Source organism: Patagioenas fasciata, chromosome 18 (assembly GCF_037038585.1).
Source record: "Patagioenas fasciata isolate bPatFas1 chromosome 18, bPatFas1.hap1, whole genome shotgun sequence".
Taxonomy (NCBI): Eukaryota; Metazoa; Chordata; class Aves; order Columbiformes; family Columbidae; genus Patagioenas; species Patagioenas fasciata.
The window spans coordinates 3,100,343-3,115,516 of NC_092537.1; the positions used below are offsets into that span (position 1 = coordinate 3,100,343).

At 45.8% G+C, this 15,174-nt stretch overlaps 1 protein-coding gene across 1 annotated transcript in view; it reads left to right on the forward strand.

Moving 5' to 3' along the window:
• CACNG4 (calcium voltage-gated channel auxiliary subunit gamma 4) overlaps nt 1-15,174 on the forward strand; it is a 41,661-nt gene that overhangs the window by 18,341 nt on the left and 8,146 nt on the right. Inside the window, exon 2 of the mRNA XM_065852413.2 lies at nt 12,886-12,969. Within this exon, the coding sequence (XP_065708485.1) occupies nt 12,886-12,969 (84 nt within the window). The remainder of the gene's footprint in view (nt 1-12,885; nt 12,970-15,174) is intronic.

Genomic DNA, 15,174 nt, shown 5'->3' on the forward strand with positions numbered 1-15,174 from the left:
ACATTTGATGCCTTGAAGTCATGCAAGGTCTGGGGGAAAAGGGAGGGGAAAGAGGGAAAAAAAAATACACCTTTCTGGAGCATATAGTTTGCAAAGTTGCCGGGAAGCTTAGAAAAAGCCTCCACTCCCTGCTCTTTGTACCAAGTGCTTTTAAAGTACCCAAACCATTCAGAGAGTATCCCAAATCATGGCTGTGTGGGAGAGTCTTGCTTAATCAAAAGATAAGTTAACATGTTAAATACCTGGAGTCTCTCTGACCCTTGGGGAGACTCAAGCACTTTTCAGAGACGTCCCCACCTTCGACGGATTATGCCTCTCTTCATCATCCATTATTAGGCAACATGGCTAATATGGGGCTTTTTGACCCATAAATCCCCAAATTATTCAGAAGTTACCATGCCTCCATCCTAGAGAGGTGAACCTGGGACACAGAGCAGTTAAAGTATTTGCTCTCAATTCCCACTGCACACGCTGCCATTTCTGCTCAAAACAAAGTAAGGATTTTCTACCCAAATTTATACACGGTGAAAACAGTGTTTCCCTGGCTACAAGACAGACTTTCAACTGGAAAATAAATTAACAGAAACTGGTTTTTTCCGCCCCAAAATACACACAGGTATCCACACACAGAGTCTCTTTGCACACAACTGAGATATTTTTTCATAGGCTAAAGGATAGGAAGAAGTGACGTAATTGGCAAAAAAATGTATTGGCAGCATATCACTGAGTTGTAAAGATTGAGTGAGTACCAAAGCGTGGCCCCGTTAAGAGAAGAGGGTTTTGGAAAGCCGCCTTTGGGCTGCCTGCACCCGTCTGCCAGCACCATCGCCAGGGCGCTGCCCTGCGGGGGGCTCAGCCTGTGGGACCCCAAACAGCCCGTACAGGCTCCTGTGGAGGAAAAGGAGCTCGTAATACCTGGAAATGAGGAGCTGTGGGCTCTGCATCACACCAGATGAATTGTCTGAAGGGGAGAGGAGCTGTAAATCTCCTCCTGTGCGTGGCAGCGTTCCCGGGCGGCCGTGGCCGCTGCCTGCCTCCCGAGCTGCGCATCTCTCGGGAGGTCTTGCCAAGGTGGTGACAAACTGGTCCTCTCCTGCTTTCAAAACTGGGGAGGAAATACGGTCCCTGAGAAGCCGTTATACAAGGTCAGGGAGAGAGATGAAGGACTGAAGAAGGGAGGGCTATGGAGTCAGAGGCACAGCAACCTGCACAGCAACCTGCACAGCCCACCTGCCTTTTGTCCGGTCTTCCCAGCAAAAGGAAAACTTCTTGGTTTTTGCCTCCTGTGAACCTTGCCAGTCACTTCCATGCCATCCTAGGACAGCAAAAAGCAATAAGCATCTCTGGTTAAAACGGAGGATGTGCCTGATGCTGCTAAGGGCTGGGACTCTCAGGTAAATTATTTAAATCCAAGTCTGAGATCCTTGATTGGCTTGCCCAAAGCCACCATCAGTGTTATCCTTCCCTGATGCAGGTAGAAACATTTAGTAGTAAAATACAATTCTGAAATGCTGAAAGAGGGAAGAAAATAAGTTCAAAAATCTTGACAATAAAATATTCATGCATCTGTGCTTTAGTGCATTGTAATTTTGCATGATATGCTTTGCTTTTGGGGACTCACTAGGTTAAGGCACTTCTGATTCATTAAACACGTTTGCCAGATGCTGTTTCTACAAATATTGTTGGGCCGTTGTGCTTAGTTGTATTTATTAGCTGGTGTAACAAGGAAGTTACGTCTTCCATAAACCTGAGAGGAAACCACTTAAATGTGTTGCTCTGAATCTCAGCAGAGAAGAAAACAGATCTAATGAATAATTAAAGCTTTAAGAGGTCATGCTGCTTTTGCAGTCTCATTTTTATTTGTCACTGCTTAGTTTGCATTAGGAAATAGAAAGTTTCAGATGCAGGAGCCAAATGAAATCTCTTCTGCATGTGTTCATTTAAACAGATCTACTTGAGAGCCATCTCCATTTTTATGTATTAGGTCATTTGTTAACTGTAACTATTTAAATCAGTCCTGGGAATTATAAGTTTCAGGCTATTAATTTTCAACAGGCAGTGGCTTTGTGCACCCCCTCACCTTCTGCCAGCAGTATGAGCACTGGCCCTTCAGCAGAGCTGGGGATGCAGGCAGGGCTGGGGATGCAGGCAGGGCTGGGGATGCAGGCAGAGGTGGGATACAGGCAGAGCTGGGGATGCAGGCAGGGCTGGGATGCAGGCAGGGCTGGGATGCAGGCAGGACTGGGATGCAGACAGGACTGGGATGCAGGCAGGGCTGGGGATGCAGGCAGGGCTGGGATGCAGACAGGGCTGGGATGCAGACAGGACTGGGATGCAGACAGGGCTGGGATGCAGACAGGGCTGGGATGCAGGCAGGGCTGGGGATGCAGGCAGGGCTGGGATGCAGACAGGACTGGGATGCAGGCAGGGCTGGGATGCACGCAGCGCTGGGATGCAGGCAGGTCTTGGATACAGGCAGGGCTGGGGATGCAGGCAGGGCTGGGGATGCAGACAGGACTGGGATGCAGACAGGGCTGGGGATGCAGACAGGGCTGGGATGCAGGCAGGGCTGGGGATGCAGACAGGGCTGGGGATGCAGACAGGGCTGGGGATGCAGGCAGAGATGCTCAGGGAGGACCCTGGTCACCATCTGCTCCTTGTCTCCGCAGGCACCACCAATCTGCCAGGCTCCTGTTCTCCTCCTAGGCCCTCCCCTCGCTTCCAGCCACCCACCGCCCACCCTTCCCATCTCCTCCTCCTCAGCCCTCTCTCCCTCCCAGTTTCTTCCATGCTTCCTTTCCTCCTCCCTGCCTGCCAGCACCCACCCTCCGTGACAGTACAGCGCCTTACAGCTTACACACACTGCTGGGAATCAGGAATAACCACATCAGTAATAACGCAAATCAAGCTAAAGTCCTTCCTATTTCCTTTATATTTTCTTTCAGTTGCAAAATATTTTTGTTCCATCTATTTTTTCACACTGGAACCCCCTCTTTCTAACCGGCAGCTCTGTTATTTTTTCTGAAGGTTAGACATTAGCCCTGGGTATTCAACTGGACAACACAGTCTCTTGGATGCACCGCACTAATCTCTCCTAGTGGAGTCTTTCTCACTAATACATCACGCAGATGATTTTTGAAACCTTTGCCTTGCATATCCCAAATCCAGCCATCAGCAGGGTTTGGCAGTTAGATCCCTTCCTCCTAACCTTTAGATTTCCCATTGTCATCAGTCTTGTTTCAGTCCCACATCACTGATTGTGCCTGATCAATCTCTAGAGGTTTAGTTTCTATGTATAACTCAACAAGCTGGCATAGAAATGAGGAAGACATGATCCAAAATGCATGCAGACCCAATTCAAGGTCACTGCATTATGAAGACGGACATATTGCAAGCATTCCCTTCAATTAAAATGATTTATGGAGTGAAATTTCCCTATTCTTCAATATCCAGCTATTTTTCTAAATGCCACCATCTTATGATCAATCACCATGGATTGAAGAGACATGGAAACATTACAAGATTCCAGAAGAGTCCAAATATCCTGCATATTCCTAATCAGTTAATTAGTAAGCTCTTTTTTGTTGTTGTTAAAAAACTTTGTGGTGCATGAATGAGCCAAAAGAAGGTTTGTAAAGAAAGAGTTCAGTTCTAGATGTCAGGTTAGAGATGTTCCCTGCTATTAGAGCAGACAATAATTCATTTCACACAGAGAAATAATTACGTGATGCCATGTAAGCTTCTGCTACATGAAGAGATCTCACAAGGAGTATCAATATTATGAACCATTTTTCTGCTGACTAGATCTGGAGGGGCTTTTTCCATTACAGAAGCATCCTGTGCATGTTACCCAAACATCCCCAAGGATTACCCAGGTCCTCATTCTGGAGAGTTGTTTCCTAAATTTTAGACCACTGTATGACAACCACAAACCTTGCCTGTCGTGAAATGAAGATGCTTAGGGAACTTGAAAAAACAGAAGTTTAAGAGGGTCTAAAAGTAGAAATTAAGAATGAGAAGGCAATAAATAGCTTGAGGCTGCACGTGTATGAAAGTTGAGGGGGCAGAAGATACAAGGGATGAAGCATCACACATTTTCCTGGTTATGTTTCATCTACTTCAAGATCATTCCCCAGACATGACCATGATTATGTCTCAAATTATAAACTCAGTAGGGACCTTGAAGAGACACAAGTGTCCATTTCCCTAAATTTTCTCCCCCAGGTAGTGACAGGCTTTGTAGACATGCCGTGATCGTAAGAGGTGAAACCATCAAGCCCTGGTTGATCACCATGTTAATGAGGGAGAACTGATGACTTACTGAAGTAAGGGAAACCAGATGGATAAAAACCAAACTATCCCTTAAGGGAAACTTGATTCCAATTGTGCCAACGCAGGGAAAAAGCACAGTTTGACAATGTGAAAATAAACACGATTTGTCATTTTGCAGCATATGAACGCTTCATCAGACAAAATGACTATCTGTTCTCAAAATTGCATCCGGTAAAATTTGGCATTTCAGCCCTCATAACGATTGATGGACTGGCAGCAATTTGCCTGAACGAGCAGTCCCTGTACTGGTGAATGTATGTCATGGTCAAGAATACTGGCGAGGGAAAAAGTGGATTTTTGTCCAAATCAAGGTATATCTGGATCCCAACTATCGTACAGGCCAGCACAGCTTGTTTCCCACCGCTCTCTGAGATGCTGGAGCCATCACAGCCACTGTGTAATTACAGTTGTGAATAACAAGGTAGTCTCCAACACGTTGTGCCAAAAGCATTGCTGGTTACTAAAGCACCTATTTAAATCAAGGCATTTTGGACTGGAATGTAAATAAGAGGCTGGAAACTCACTGGAGATTGAGTGTGAAGCTGTGGTGGGTGAAGGTGCTCACCTAAGAAGCCAACACCAACTCCTCAAGCATCAGGCAAATTACGGCTAAGATAGAAAAGCCAATTACGAAATTCTAATGGAAGTTTCCATCCAAGCTCCAAATTAATTTTTAAAACTATTATATCAGCCACCCAGAAACAGCTTTTTGCAAAGTGGCAGCAGAGCGGAGTATGGAAATGTGTGGTGAGACAAACTTCTGGGCTGCTGGGATAAAGGACTGGAGCATGAGATGCAGGACGAGACGAGGTGTGAAGACAGAACACAGCAAGCGTGGGCCGTGGTGGTAGATAGAAAAGCAGACACAGAAAAGTGAGTTAACAACCCCATGACAACCAGAAATGTTGACAGACTCTTGGGACCGAGCCAGGCATGGGAACGCTCATCGTGGCAGGGCTAACATAGCTCTGACTTGAAAAAGTTCCTCAGGCAGCATCGCCAACATTGCCCCCAAAAAATTAATATCCTGCCCAGGTTGTGGAATTGCCCCTATTTCCTTCTGCAGGTGATTTACAAAATGCAAATGGAACATCGGGGCTGGAAGTATGTCAGTGTTTCTTCCTAGAAAATAGTCATTCCCTCAATAAGGTCCATAAAAAGGAGGGGAAAAAAAGACTAAAATAAGCCGCTGAATCCACCACAAAATTTCCCCCACTTTCCCATCCAAGCAGAAGCACAAGAAAGCATGGTTAATAAGGAGCAAATTGCAAATGGTAGGAGGAAAACCATCAGCTGCTGGGGATGCCTGAGAAGCGGTGATGAAATAACGCAGCACGGGACTTCATCTGCTGCTTGGCTGAGGAAACGCAAACGTCGCTGAATGACCTCAATCACGACTTCTGTGGCCAAAACGCTGGTTCATGAGAGGAACACTCGAAGAAAATGGAAATTAAGTAGCTCAAAACAACATGTAACATACAATCAACTCTTACCTACTTCGCTGCTGTCCTACATTTCCCTGATGCTATTGGTATTCACTGTGGTAGCCCAAGGACTCTTAGTACTTTTGGCAGCAGTTTTGTAATGACTGAAGAGGATCCAAAGGACAGCAGCCAGACACCGTGATGTGTTTTATTAGCTCCCAGATGTGCAGGTGAGGTGAATCTTCGGGAAATGAGTTTCGCTGCCATGGATTTTCTAACATCACTCAAGGTCTAAAATAAAATCTTATAATGGAACAAAAGGTTGTCATAGAATTTTAAAGTCGTCTTTGGCAACGCATCTTTTCTGCATCTGTTCATTTCTTAGACAGAAATACCAATGCACAACATCATTGGTGATATTTGCCCAGCTGAAAACAGAAGGTCGGCTGCTGAGGCTGTATATACCCACATTAATTGAAATGACTGAGCCTCTATAGGCGTTTCCCTGGATGTCTTCTGGTGTAGGTGATCCAGAATCTGGAGATGCTTTACTAGGCTGTACACAATCACATTCAGGTGTTACGTCCTGGGTTGCAATAGGTCAAAAAAATATTGGGCAAAGGGTAGAGTTGTTCATACCAGAACTAGAAGTAACTACGGAACAGCAGACATCTTTACCACCTAAGCAAGATACATGGTCACCTTCTTTGGGCAGTGGTGAGCACCCACGTCTGGAGATCAGCTAAGGCACCACATCTGGGCCTCCAGAAACTCAAGAGCATTAGAAGAGAAAAGGCTGGGTCATGATGTGAAGGTTGAACTGCCCAAGCAGAAACCTTGCTGGTCGCTATTAATGGCTGTGAAATTGGCCCTCAGGTCAGGGGAGATGGCTCTTCTGAAAGGTGGAGCGTGAGCTCCGCTACAGTTTGAGATCACTGCAGAAAAAAGCCACGCAAGGGATAGAGCAACTCACCCTTCGTTCTGTAGGGATGTGGTGAAAGGAGAAGCCGTGAGCTGCCTCTGCTTCCAGCAGAGAGGGCTTTAGATGGGCTTGGTAGAGGAGCACCAAGGAGAGGCTCTAGATGGCAAAAGGCAACCGGATCACACACTGCCACAGGGCAGACAAGTCTGTGAAAGCAGATTATCATATCTTAGAGTCAGTACTTGAAAGTGGTGTTATAATGCAGTCTCTTCTATCGTAGAAAGTGTGTGCTGAATACAGGAGAAGCGTTAGTTCCTGTATGAAGGTAAGAGAAGAAGCGGAGTGAGGTTAATGGTGGGACTGAGCATGTCAAATGATGAGATAAACTGAGACATGTTCCTAGAGAAAATGTGCTTTTGCCAGACTAGAGGGGAATGGCGAGCGCTGAGGATAAAGACGGGGCTGCCAACGCCAGCTTGTTCGCGAGCACGTGGACAGAAGCAGCTGCGAGCTGCTCGGTGTGCGTCTCCTCCAGCGCCGGGGCGGACCGAGCGCTCACGAGGTGTTAAACACACCGGGAAGGTGTTTTGGGTTTGCAAATGTTAAAGAGGAGCGAGATGGAGCAGGCAGCAGAAGCGACCAGTAGTTATTGACGTGGCACCGAGGGGAGGGATGGGGAGCTCTGAGCAGCAGAGGGTCTGTAGGCAGCAGAGGGGGAGGGTGGGAAAAAGGGGAAATTCATGTCACAGCAGAAGATGAGAAAATAAGAGACTCGAGGAGGAGTTTTGCTTTGCCCATCAGACAATTGAAAATAGATCAAAAGAAGAACCCAAAGGGTTTGCTGGAGCTGACAGCTCCTAAGGAAGAAAGTGGGGCAAATTTCATACATTTCAACATTTTACTTCCTGGGCAAAAAGAGAATGATTTTTAGAGTAGGAGCAAACTAAGGGAGAAGACCAGATTGTGATATCGCTCTTACTGGGTGAGACAGATTGGAGTCCACTGCACTGAAGTCAGAATCTGGCCCTTAATTCTGCTCCTTGAAAGCAGGCGGTTCAGCCCCCTGCATTGAGAAACCATTGCTTTCTGAGCTATGGGACGAAAGACAGAGAAAGAAGGAAAATACCTTTACGAGAAGAAATAAATTATTATTTCGCTGTCACAACACTTGCAGAGAACCATGGTTAAGATTCAGGATCAATTCATTTGAAAGACTCAGTTGAGCTGGATTTGCTTTAGCCTGACCACAACAGGCACGGAGAGCCAGTGATGCTCAGCTCGTGGTACTGAGCTAGCCCGCTGTTGTGGGAACGGACTTCTAGTCCTTTTAGGTCCTAAACATTTTCTGAAAACAAGACCTACCCTGGCAAAAGTATGACCATAACCCCAGGTATTTCATCAAATTCACCATCAGGATGAAACAAAAATATGAACTGTCAGATGGACAAATATTTCCTGAGCTGGCAGGACTCAGGTGGTGTCCGACAGCATCTGCCTCAAAAGCAAACTATGCTTTGAAGTTTCCAGCTTCATGAGGCTCTTGCAACTTTTCTCAAAGGCAGACACCCAATAATTGGGTATTTAACCTCCTGAGGCTGCTTCGTCTGCTGGCTCCATCCTCCGTGGTGATGGAGGCAGCGCTACAGCAGCAACATGGGGTAGAAAATTCACATGGGGTGTGTTCTGCACACAACCTGCATCGATACTTCATGATTTCTTTTATAATGACAGCATTAAAAGTCCTCTGGAAGGGGCTCACAGGATCTGCGCTTGTTCAAGTAGCTTGAGGAGAGCCCCGTGAAATTCTCAGCAAGCAGCAGGAGACAAATAATCGAACCGGGGACAATTTAACACAGAAAGTGGCGAGTCACAGAAAAATATCTAATGCTGTTCCCTGTGGCCTGAGTTGAGAGCTCAGGACCATGAAGCCCCTGTTTGAGCATCAGCACTGTGAAGCAGGTTTTGAAAGTAAAAAGAGGAGCACCACCCATTCCTCTTTTCAAGGGTTATTTTATGTCCAGAGGAATGCAGAGATAAGAAAGTAAACTGGGCAGCTGCATTCGCTGTTGTGCGCCAATCCAGTGAGACAGGGGAGTTGTACTGGTGGAAAATCAAATAAATGAACACGGTGCACTGATAGACTCCACACTATCCATTTTGTGGAGAGGAACATTTCTGGCGTGTCTGTTCTCTTTTGCTCGCTGTTGCTCAAATCACACTGCAAAGGATTACAGAACTTGTCAGCGGAGAAATCTTCCTAAGGAAAAAAAACATCTATAACTGTTTCTGTTCTCCCCTGGTGGAGTCCAGCGCTCACACACTCTCACTCACTATAAATAGAGGTTCTCCAGTGTTGTCCAAGGGAAGCACCAAGATGTGCTGTTAAGGAAACCCAGTCCCGCACGGCTGGGATGGACACCACGTTCGGACAACTGCTGGTACAACAGCCCCAATCCGCCCGTCACGTTTCTCTTGTTGTCTGTGATGTTATCTGTCAGTCAGCCTTCTCTGGGCTGATATATTGAGAAAACTTGTCATTTAAACACTCAGATATTCGAGTATTGCAGTAAATCAGGCTAGCAGTTGGCTCTGGAACTGAAGCACAGCATTTAATCACAGAATAGATGCAACAAGCAGAACCGCCAGGCCAAATTTCCCATGGCTCCTTACTAATTGCCTTATTTTTAATATGCAGTCGGCTCCTTGCAGCTTGTATTCCCTGTATCTGCAAGCACTTGTTGTCAAATGATCTTGAAAATAATTTCCTTCCACGGCTTCAAGCCATCCCAGAAGACCCACATTTGCCAGAAAGCAAGCAGCTGGTAAGTGGGATTTTAGGCTGGACAATTCTGGGGTGTATCTACCTGCCCACAAGGAATTGCTGCAGCTGTGTGACCACGTTTGCAGCTGACATTCATAGCGCTTATTCCATCAGTATTACCCACCTCAAGAGAAAACCCTGCTTAACTCTATTAATAGTGTGCACGTGTGTGCAGTAAGTATCCGTAGCTGCTCAAGACCTGCAAGAATGTGGCGTATTGGCAGGGAGACTTGGATCCAAGGAGGCTGCAAATGTCTGGCGACCCACGAGAAAACAAGAAGGTTTCTCAACCAAGTCCCAAACCCGATGTTTTGCTGCACAGTCTCACCAACAAGGGTGGGCAAGAGGGCTGGAGGATGAAATAGTTAATCGAGCGATAGCTCTGCAGAAGCTGTTGGTGGAGGAGGCAGCAGCTCGGCCCATCTATCCTCATGTATCTCCCACTGCTATCAGATATCGCCTCCCATAAGCTCGTGCTCAGAGCACGGAGACGAAAATTGCTATTGACAGAAGTACCCTGCAGACAAGGTCCTCTGCTGCCAGGCTGCCAGCGTCTTGCGTGGTGGAAACCTATTTTAAATGGCAATGGAACACTAATATTATGGAGAGATCTTGTGTTTAGTTTTCAGGATTAGAAGTGGGGAGAAAACAAAAGTACAGCCTGCCTTGACAAATATTGTCAGACATTCAAACGCTGTATTTTCCAGTGACAATTCATGCAAACACTTCCAGGGCAGCAGGGAATGTTGTCGTTGATAAACACTAACCACGGGAAATGGGTGTTCCGAAGACATGGCTGATGATACGGCCAGGAACAATGTGATCATGCAATGCATGGCCCCAAAGTTAATAAGCGTTTGCATCCTACAGCATTCACTGTCTCAGTCATCAAAAAATGAAACCCCAGTGAGCAATTCTGCAGTGGAACAGGCAGGAGTATTAAATGATTATTTGAGAAAGAGCAAGGAGAAGGTAGTACGTCATCAGAATTTGGCATCACTACTTTGATTTAGTGTCGAAAACTCTGTGTACTTTGAGATCCCAAACCCCAAAACAAAGCTTAATCTTCACTTAGGCACTACGGCTCCCTCCCTTATCACATTATCTGAGTACATCGCACTCTAATTATAGTTATCTGAACAACACTTAGTGAGATTGGCAAGTACTAACCTTGCCAGAGAAGCCCTTGAACGCAGAGTAAAACCAAGTCAGAACCACTTCTTAGTTTCTAAATGCCAGCTAAGTACACTGCAACCAGTTGAAAAAAACGTTCTTACACCATCAGCAACACTTCAGAAAATTTACCTGTTCATTATCATTAACCCAGAGTCTAAAGTCCTCGCTCAAAATTCAGAACGAACTTATTATTATCAGGAAAAAAAAAATGCATTATATTATTTGTATTTCTAAAAGCATAATTTAATACATATCAGTAATCATTCAGAGAAAGGAGTAATACTTACAGCATCTCAGTGGGATATTATATCTTACTCTCAAGAGGAATCCAGAAGTGCTTCTCAATATTTTAGTATCTGTTAGGCAGTGATTGCAGTTTATTTATTTCTCTCTAGTGGGTACGGAAGTAAAAGTTAAATATTCCATCTTCTTCTCCCAAGTATATAAGTGACTGTATACTCAAGCAAATTAAAAACAATACTCTCTTCCACATCACGCCCTGGTGTGGAACACGGCCCACGGGTGCCTTACCAAGTGTGGACCAGGGGCCACGTTGTGTACGCATTTCTTCAAGGCATTTTTGTATTGAAGTATTATTTAGAGCTTTTCTTCATGAATAGGAGAGGATAAAAATCATACTCTGGATGTGTTTCCTCTTAATTGCCACACCATAATGAAAAGACTCAAAGAAATGACCATTGAGTCTCAGAGGCCCTGTTGTGCTGGGAGTGATTTAGTTTCATTGCGTGAACGGCCATAAAGATAAGCACTGGGCTCTTTAAAGTCTGAATTTTGTATTGTCTTGCTGAAGAGCCATCGGGAGCAACAAACCGCCTGATGGCAAACGGGGTCGCACGGGTGAATTCGCTGAGCAGGAGCCGTGGCAGCTGGAGTGCTCCCATCCATCTGGCAGACAGGACAGGTGTGTCGCTTCCAGATGTGACGTGAGCCACTTCTTGTTCACAGCCTTTGAAGTGCTGTGCGGAGAAAGCCTGAGCCGCTACCGCAATTAGAGTGGAAACATCATTTACTGGAAGAATTAAATGCACTGTAGTAGCAAACCTGCAGTTGACACTCTCAGGGTGCAACTGAAATCCTCCGGATTAGTGATTCTTTTGAGAACTTCGTAATCATTGGTAATAGGTAGTGAAATAAATCCACATTTATATCCTACAGACTGCAGCTGTGCTTCTGTTGAAATAGTATTAACTGATGGTTTTCAAATCCTTCTGCCAGCTCGAGCTGTAAGCACCGAAACTCCCGAGCTGGGGATAACTCATCCTGGGTGATGTAGATGTACATTCCTGGGCAGGAAAGTGTTGGTTGATGAATAATGAAGGCAGCACGGCAGGATCGCAGGCAGTTCTCTGGGGACAGGTCCCCACACAGCTCGCAGCCGTCCCAGCCACCCTGCTGCAGCGAAGGCTGGTTTCGGCTGTGGATAACCAGCGTAGAAAACCATACAAAATACCAATGTAAAGCTTCACCCAGATGGACAAAGTGCTGAAACTCACCTTGTTCAGTCGAGCAAGGGGTTCATCTGGCCAACTCGAGTATCAGGAGCTCACACTCATGCCTTGAATTACTGCCCAGGCTCCCAGTTAACTAAACAAATAGGCCATTAAAAGCTGAGGTGGGACATATGGGTCTGAGTTGCAGCAGGAAGAGATTTATGGAGTTGTTTTCCAAGCCTAGAGTAACTGAAGAGGTTTCAGACAGTTCAACATTTACCATCTCTGATAAGGGAAACCAGCACTTTACTGGGAATGGGGACGGGGGGTGATGGGCACTGGACTGGCACCCAGCTTTGCTGTGGAGCCCCAGCCATGGAGAGGGACCCGGAGCGACAGTCGCTCGAGGAATAAAAAGCAGCTTTGCAAACTGGGTGTGCTTGTAGGATAAGCAGAGCGCTGATAAGTAAAGCACAGAGATTAAAAGACTCAAGAGAACGATATTAGTGACAGACTGAAGAAAAAGAGTTTGGGAATCACGGTTCTTCCTTCCTTCAGCTAGGCTCCTGCCCAATCTGCCCAGAATTTGTGGCCTTAGAGATGGTTTCTTGATGGCATTAAAAAAATCAGTGACCAACCTGCAGGAGAACAATTTACTTACAAAACTTGGGAGGAAAAAGGAAGTAAAGCGGAGCTTGCAGAAGCACGTTTACCTCGTGCTGTTGCTTATGTGTTACATTTACTTTGTTTTTCATTTAGGAATCTACAAAGGACATTGCTTCCGAATCAACCACTTCCCTGAAGACAATGACTATGACCACGACAGCTCAGAATACCTTCTCCGTAAGTTGAAAAGTGATACCTATAATAATGCAGAGAATTAATAGACATAGCCAGAGAGACTTTCATAGAATCACGGAGTTATAGAATGGTTTGGGTTGGATGGACCTTAAAGATCATCTTGTTAGTTCCAACTCCCCTGCTATGGACAGGGACACCTTCCACTAGACCAGGTTGCTCAAAGCCCTGTCCAACCCGGCCTTGAACCCTCCCATGAACACGGCATCCACAGCTTCTCTGGGCCACCTGTGCCAGGGCCTCACCACCCTCATGGGGAAGAAACCATAGAAAGAAAGTGAAGAAACCATCTTCACTCATAGTGGAGAACGTCATAGTAAGAAACCATTCCTGGGTTTCTCTTCTTTAACGCCCAGCCCAAGTCTTATTCATTGCAAGAGACTGGTCCAACCTGGGTGGCAGAGAGCAGTGGTGACATATGTCCAGTTCACACTGCACCTGGCACAACCGTGACCCCTGGGGACCCCATTTCAAGGGTTTCCTTCAGCCAGGAGAATGCTCACAGTTGTGGTGCCCGTTCTCTAGACTTCATATGGAAAATTTTCAAATTAAAACTACAGCTATCATTCCCAGATTGGCAAGGATATTTTACACAGCAAGTATTTATCTGATTACTGTATCAAAGAAGGTTTGAGGAAGGGGTTCCAGCCCATTAGGAAGCTTTTTGGAATGCTTAAACCCAACCCTTATGCAAGCCTCATCCTTCGCAGCTGCTGAGCCACCTCCCCCTGCAGTGAAATTACTGCATTGTGAGAAGGAAGCTGAAATTTCTGCAGCTAACAGCAAAATCTCAGCATGAACATGGGCTGTGGCTTCCCTGCATGGACAGCCAACCATTGCTGCTCTGTGCTCACGTGTAATCCCCCAGTAAAGTCATCTCATCCACCAGCCTGGTGCTTGAAACAACGATGATTGTTTCATCTCCTCCAGGTGACCATTCACTCAGGTGATGGGAAATCTTCGGTGTGAAACTTCACCAATCCTGCAAGGTTTGAGGTAGATTTCCCCCTCCCCACAGGATGGGGAATATTTCTGAGTTGTTCCTTTGACCAAAATATCCACCCCCAAGCTGAGAGCTGTGCCCTTTGCCAGAGAAAGGAATCGCAGATCACAAGGTGCGGGGAAAGCTCCACGAAGCAGCGAGCGATGCTGCTGGCTGGTGCACCCCGCAAGGCAGAACACTCCTCACTTACACCGCTGTTAATTACCTGAAATGCCACTTGGAAAACCACCCTGCTCACTTTCGGGAAACAACTTCTGGTTGCTAAGACAAGAATAAACAATTTAAAAAATCTCTGAAAAATACACTTTACCAGAAAACCCAGATATTTTTTTCATTTTTTTCATGTTTACTCTTGTCAATTTGGATCAGTCATAGCGCTTGGGTGACATGATTTCAGCGCTCAGGCAAAGGCAGACCAGCACAGTGTGAGCACAGCTGCATTTATCTTTCATACAAAGCCTCGGAACTAATGTTAAATTGATGCCAAGTCAGCTTTAGGAAAGAAACATCATTAGTAAAAGGACTGTAAAGGAAAGAGGAATTAAGTAGCATCTTGATAAAAGAGCATTATGCCATCTTAATGTCAAGAAAGGGAGGAGTGCGAAAAACAGTCTGCAGCTCCGCAGTAAGACATGAGATTGGTAAATTGTTTGTACCTGTGACGGGTGTTCCAAAAGGCTGTTTTCCAAAAGGCTGTTTTCCAAAGGGCTGTTTTCCAAAGTGACTAAGTACAGACCTTAAAAACAAGTTGGTTCAGCCCTTTATGTCTTCTGCAAAACCAGGCTCCAGCTGCTCCCCCGGGGAGGAGAGCTCATCCTCGCGTAGTCTGCGCAGATCGCAGGGCTCCTCCGCTTCAACTTCGGTGAGAAAAACCGCAGCTCCACTTCAAATGCGGATGGTTGATTTAGAGATTACTGAAAGGTTGTGTGTCTAAATGCAGAAGAGATGAGCTCATACGTGTATGTAATAGGAACTGAATAATTGTCTAACTAGACACAGAGAAGAGGATATTTGCATCCTGTTTCAACAAGACGTGAGACCTTCCGTCCTGGTTTTGCCCTTTGGGCAACACCTTTACAATATGTTGTCTACGTATCATTCACTGTGCTTTTTAGCCATTTCTCGGCACAAGACTCCCGGAGGGCCATGTTGAGAGCAACCCTTATTTTTTGTGTCTTGCTTAGACT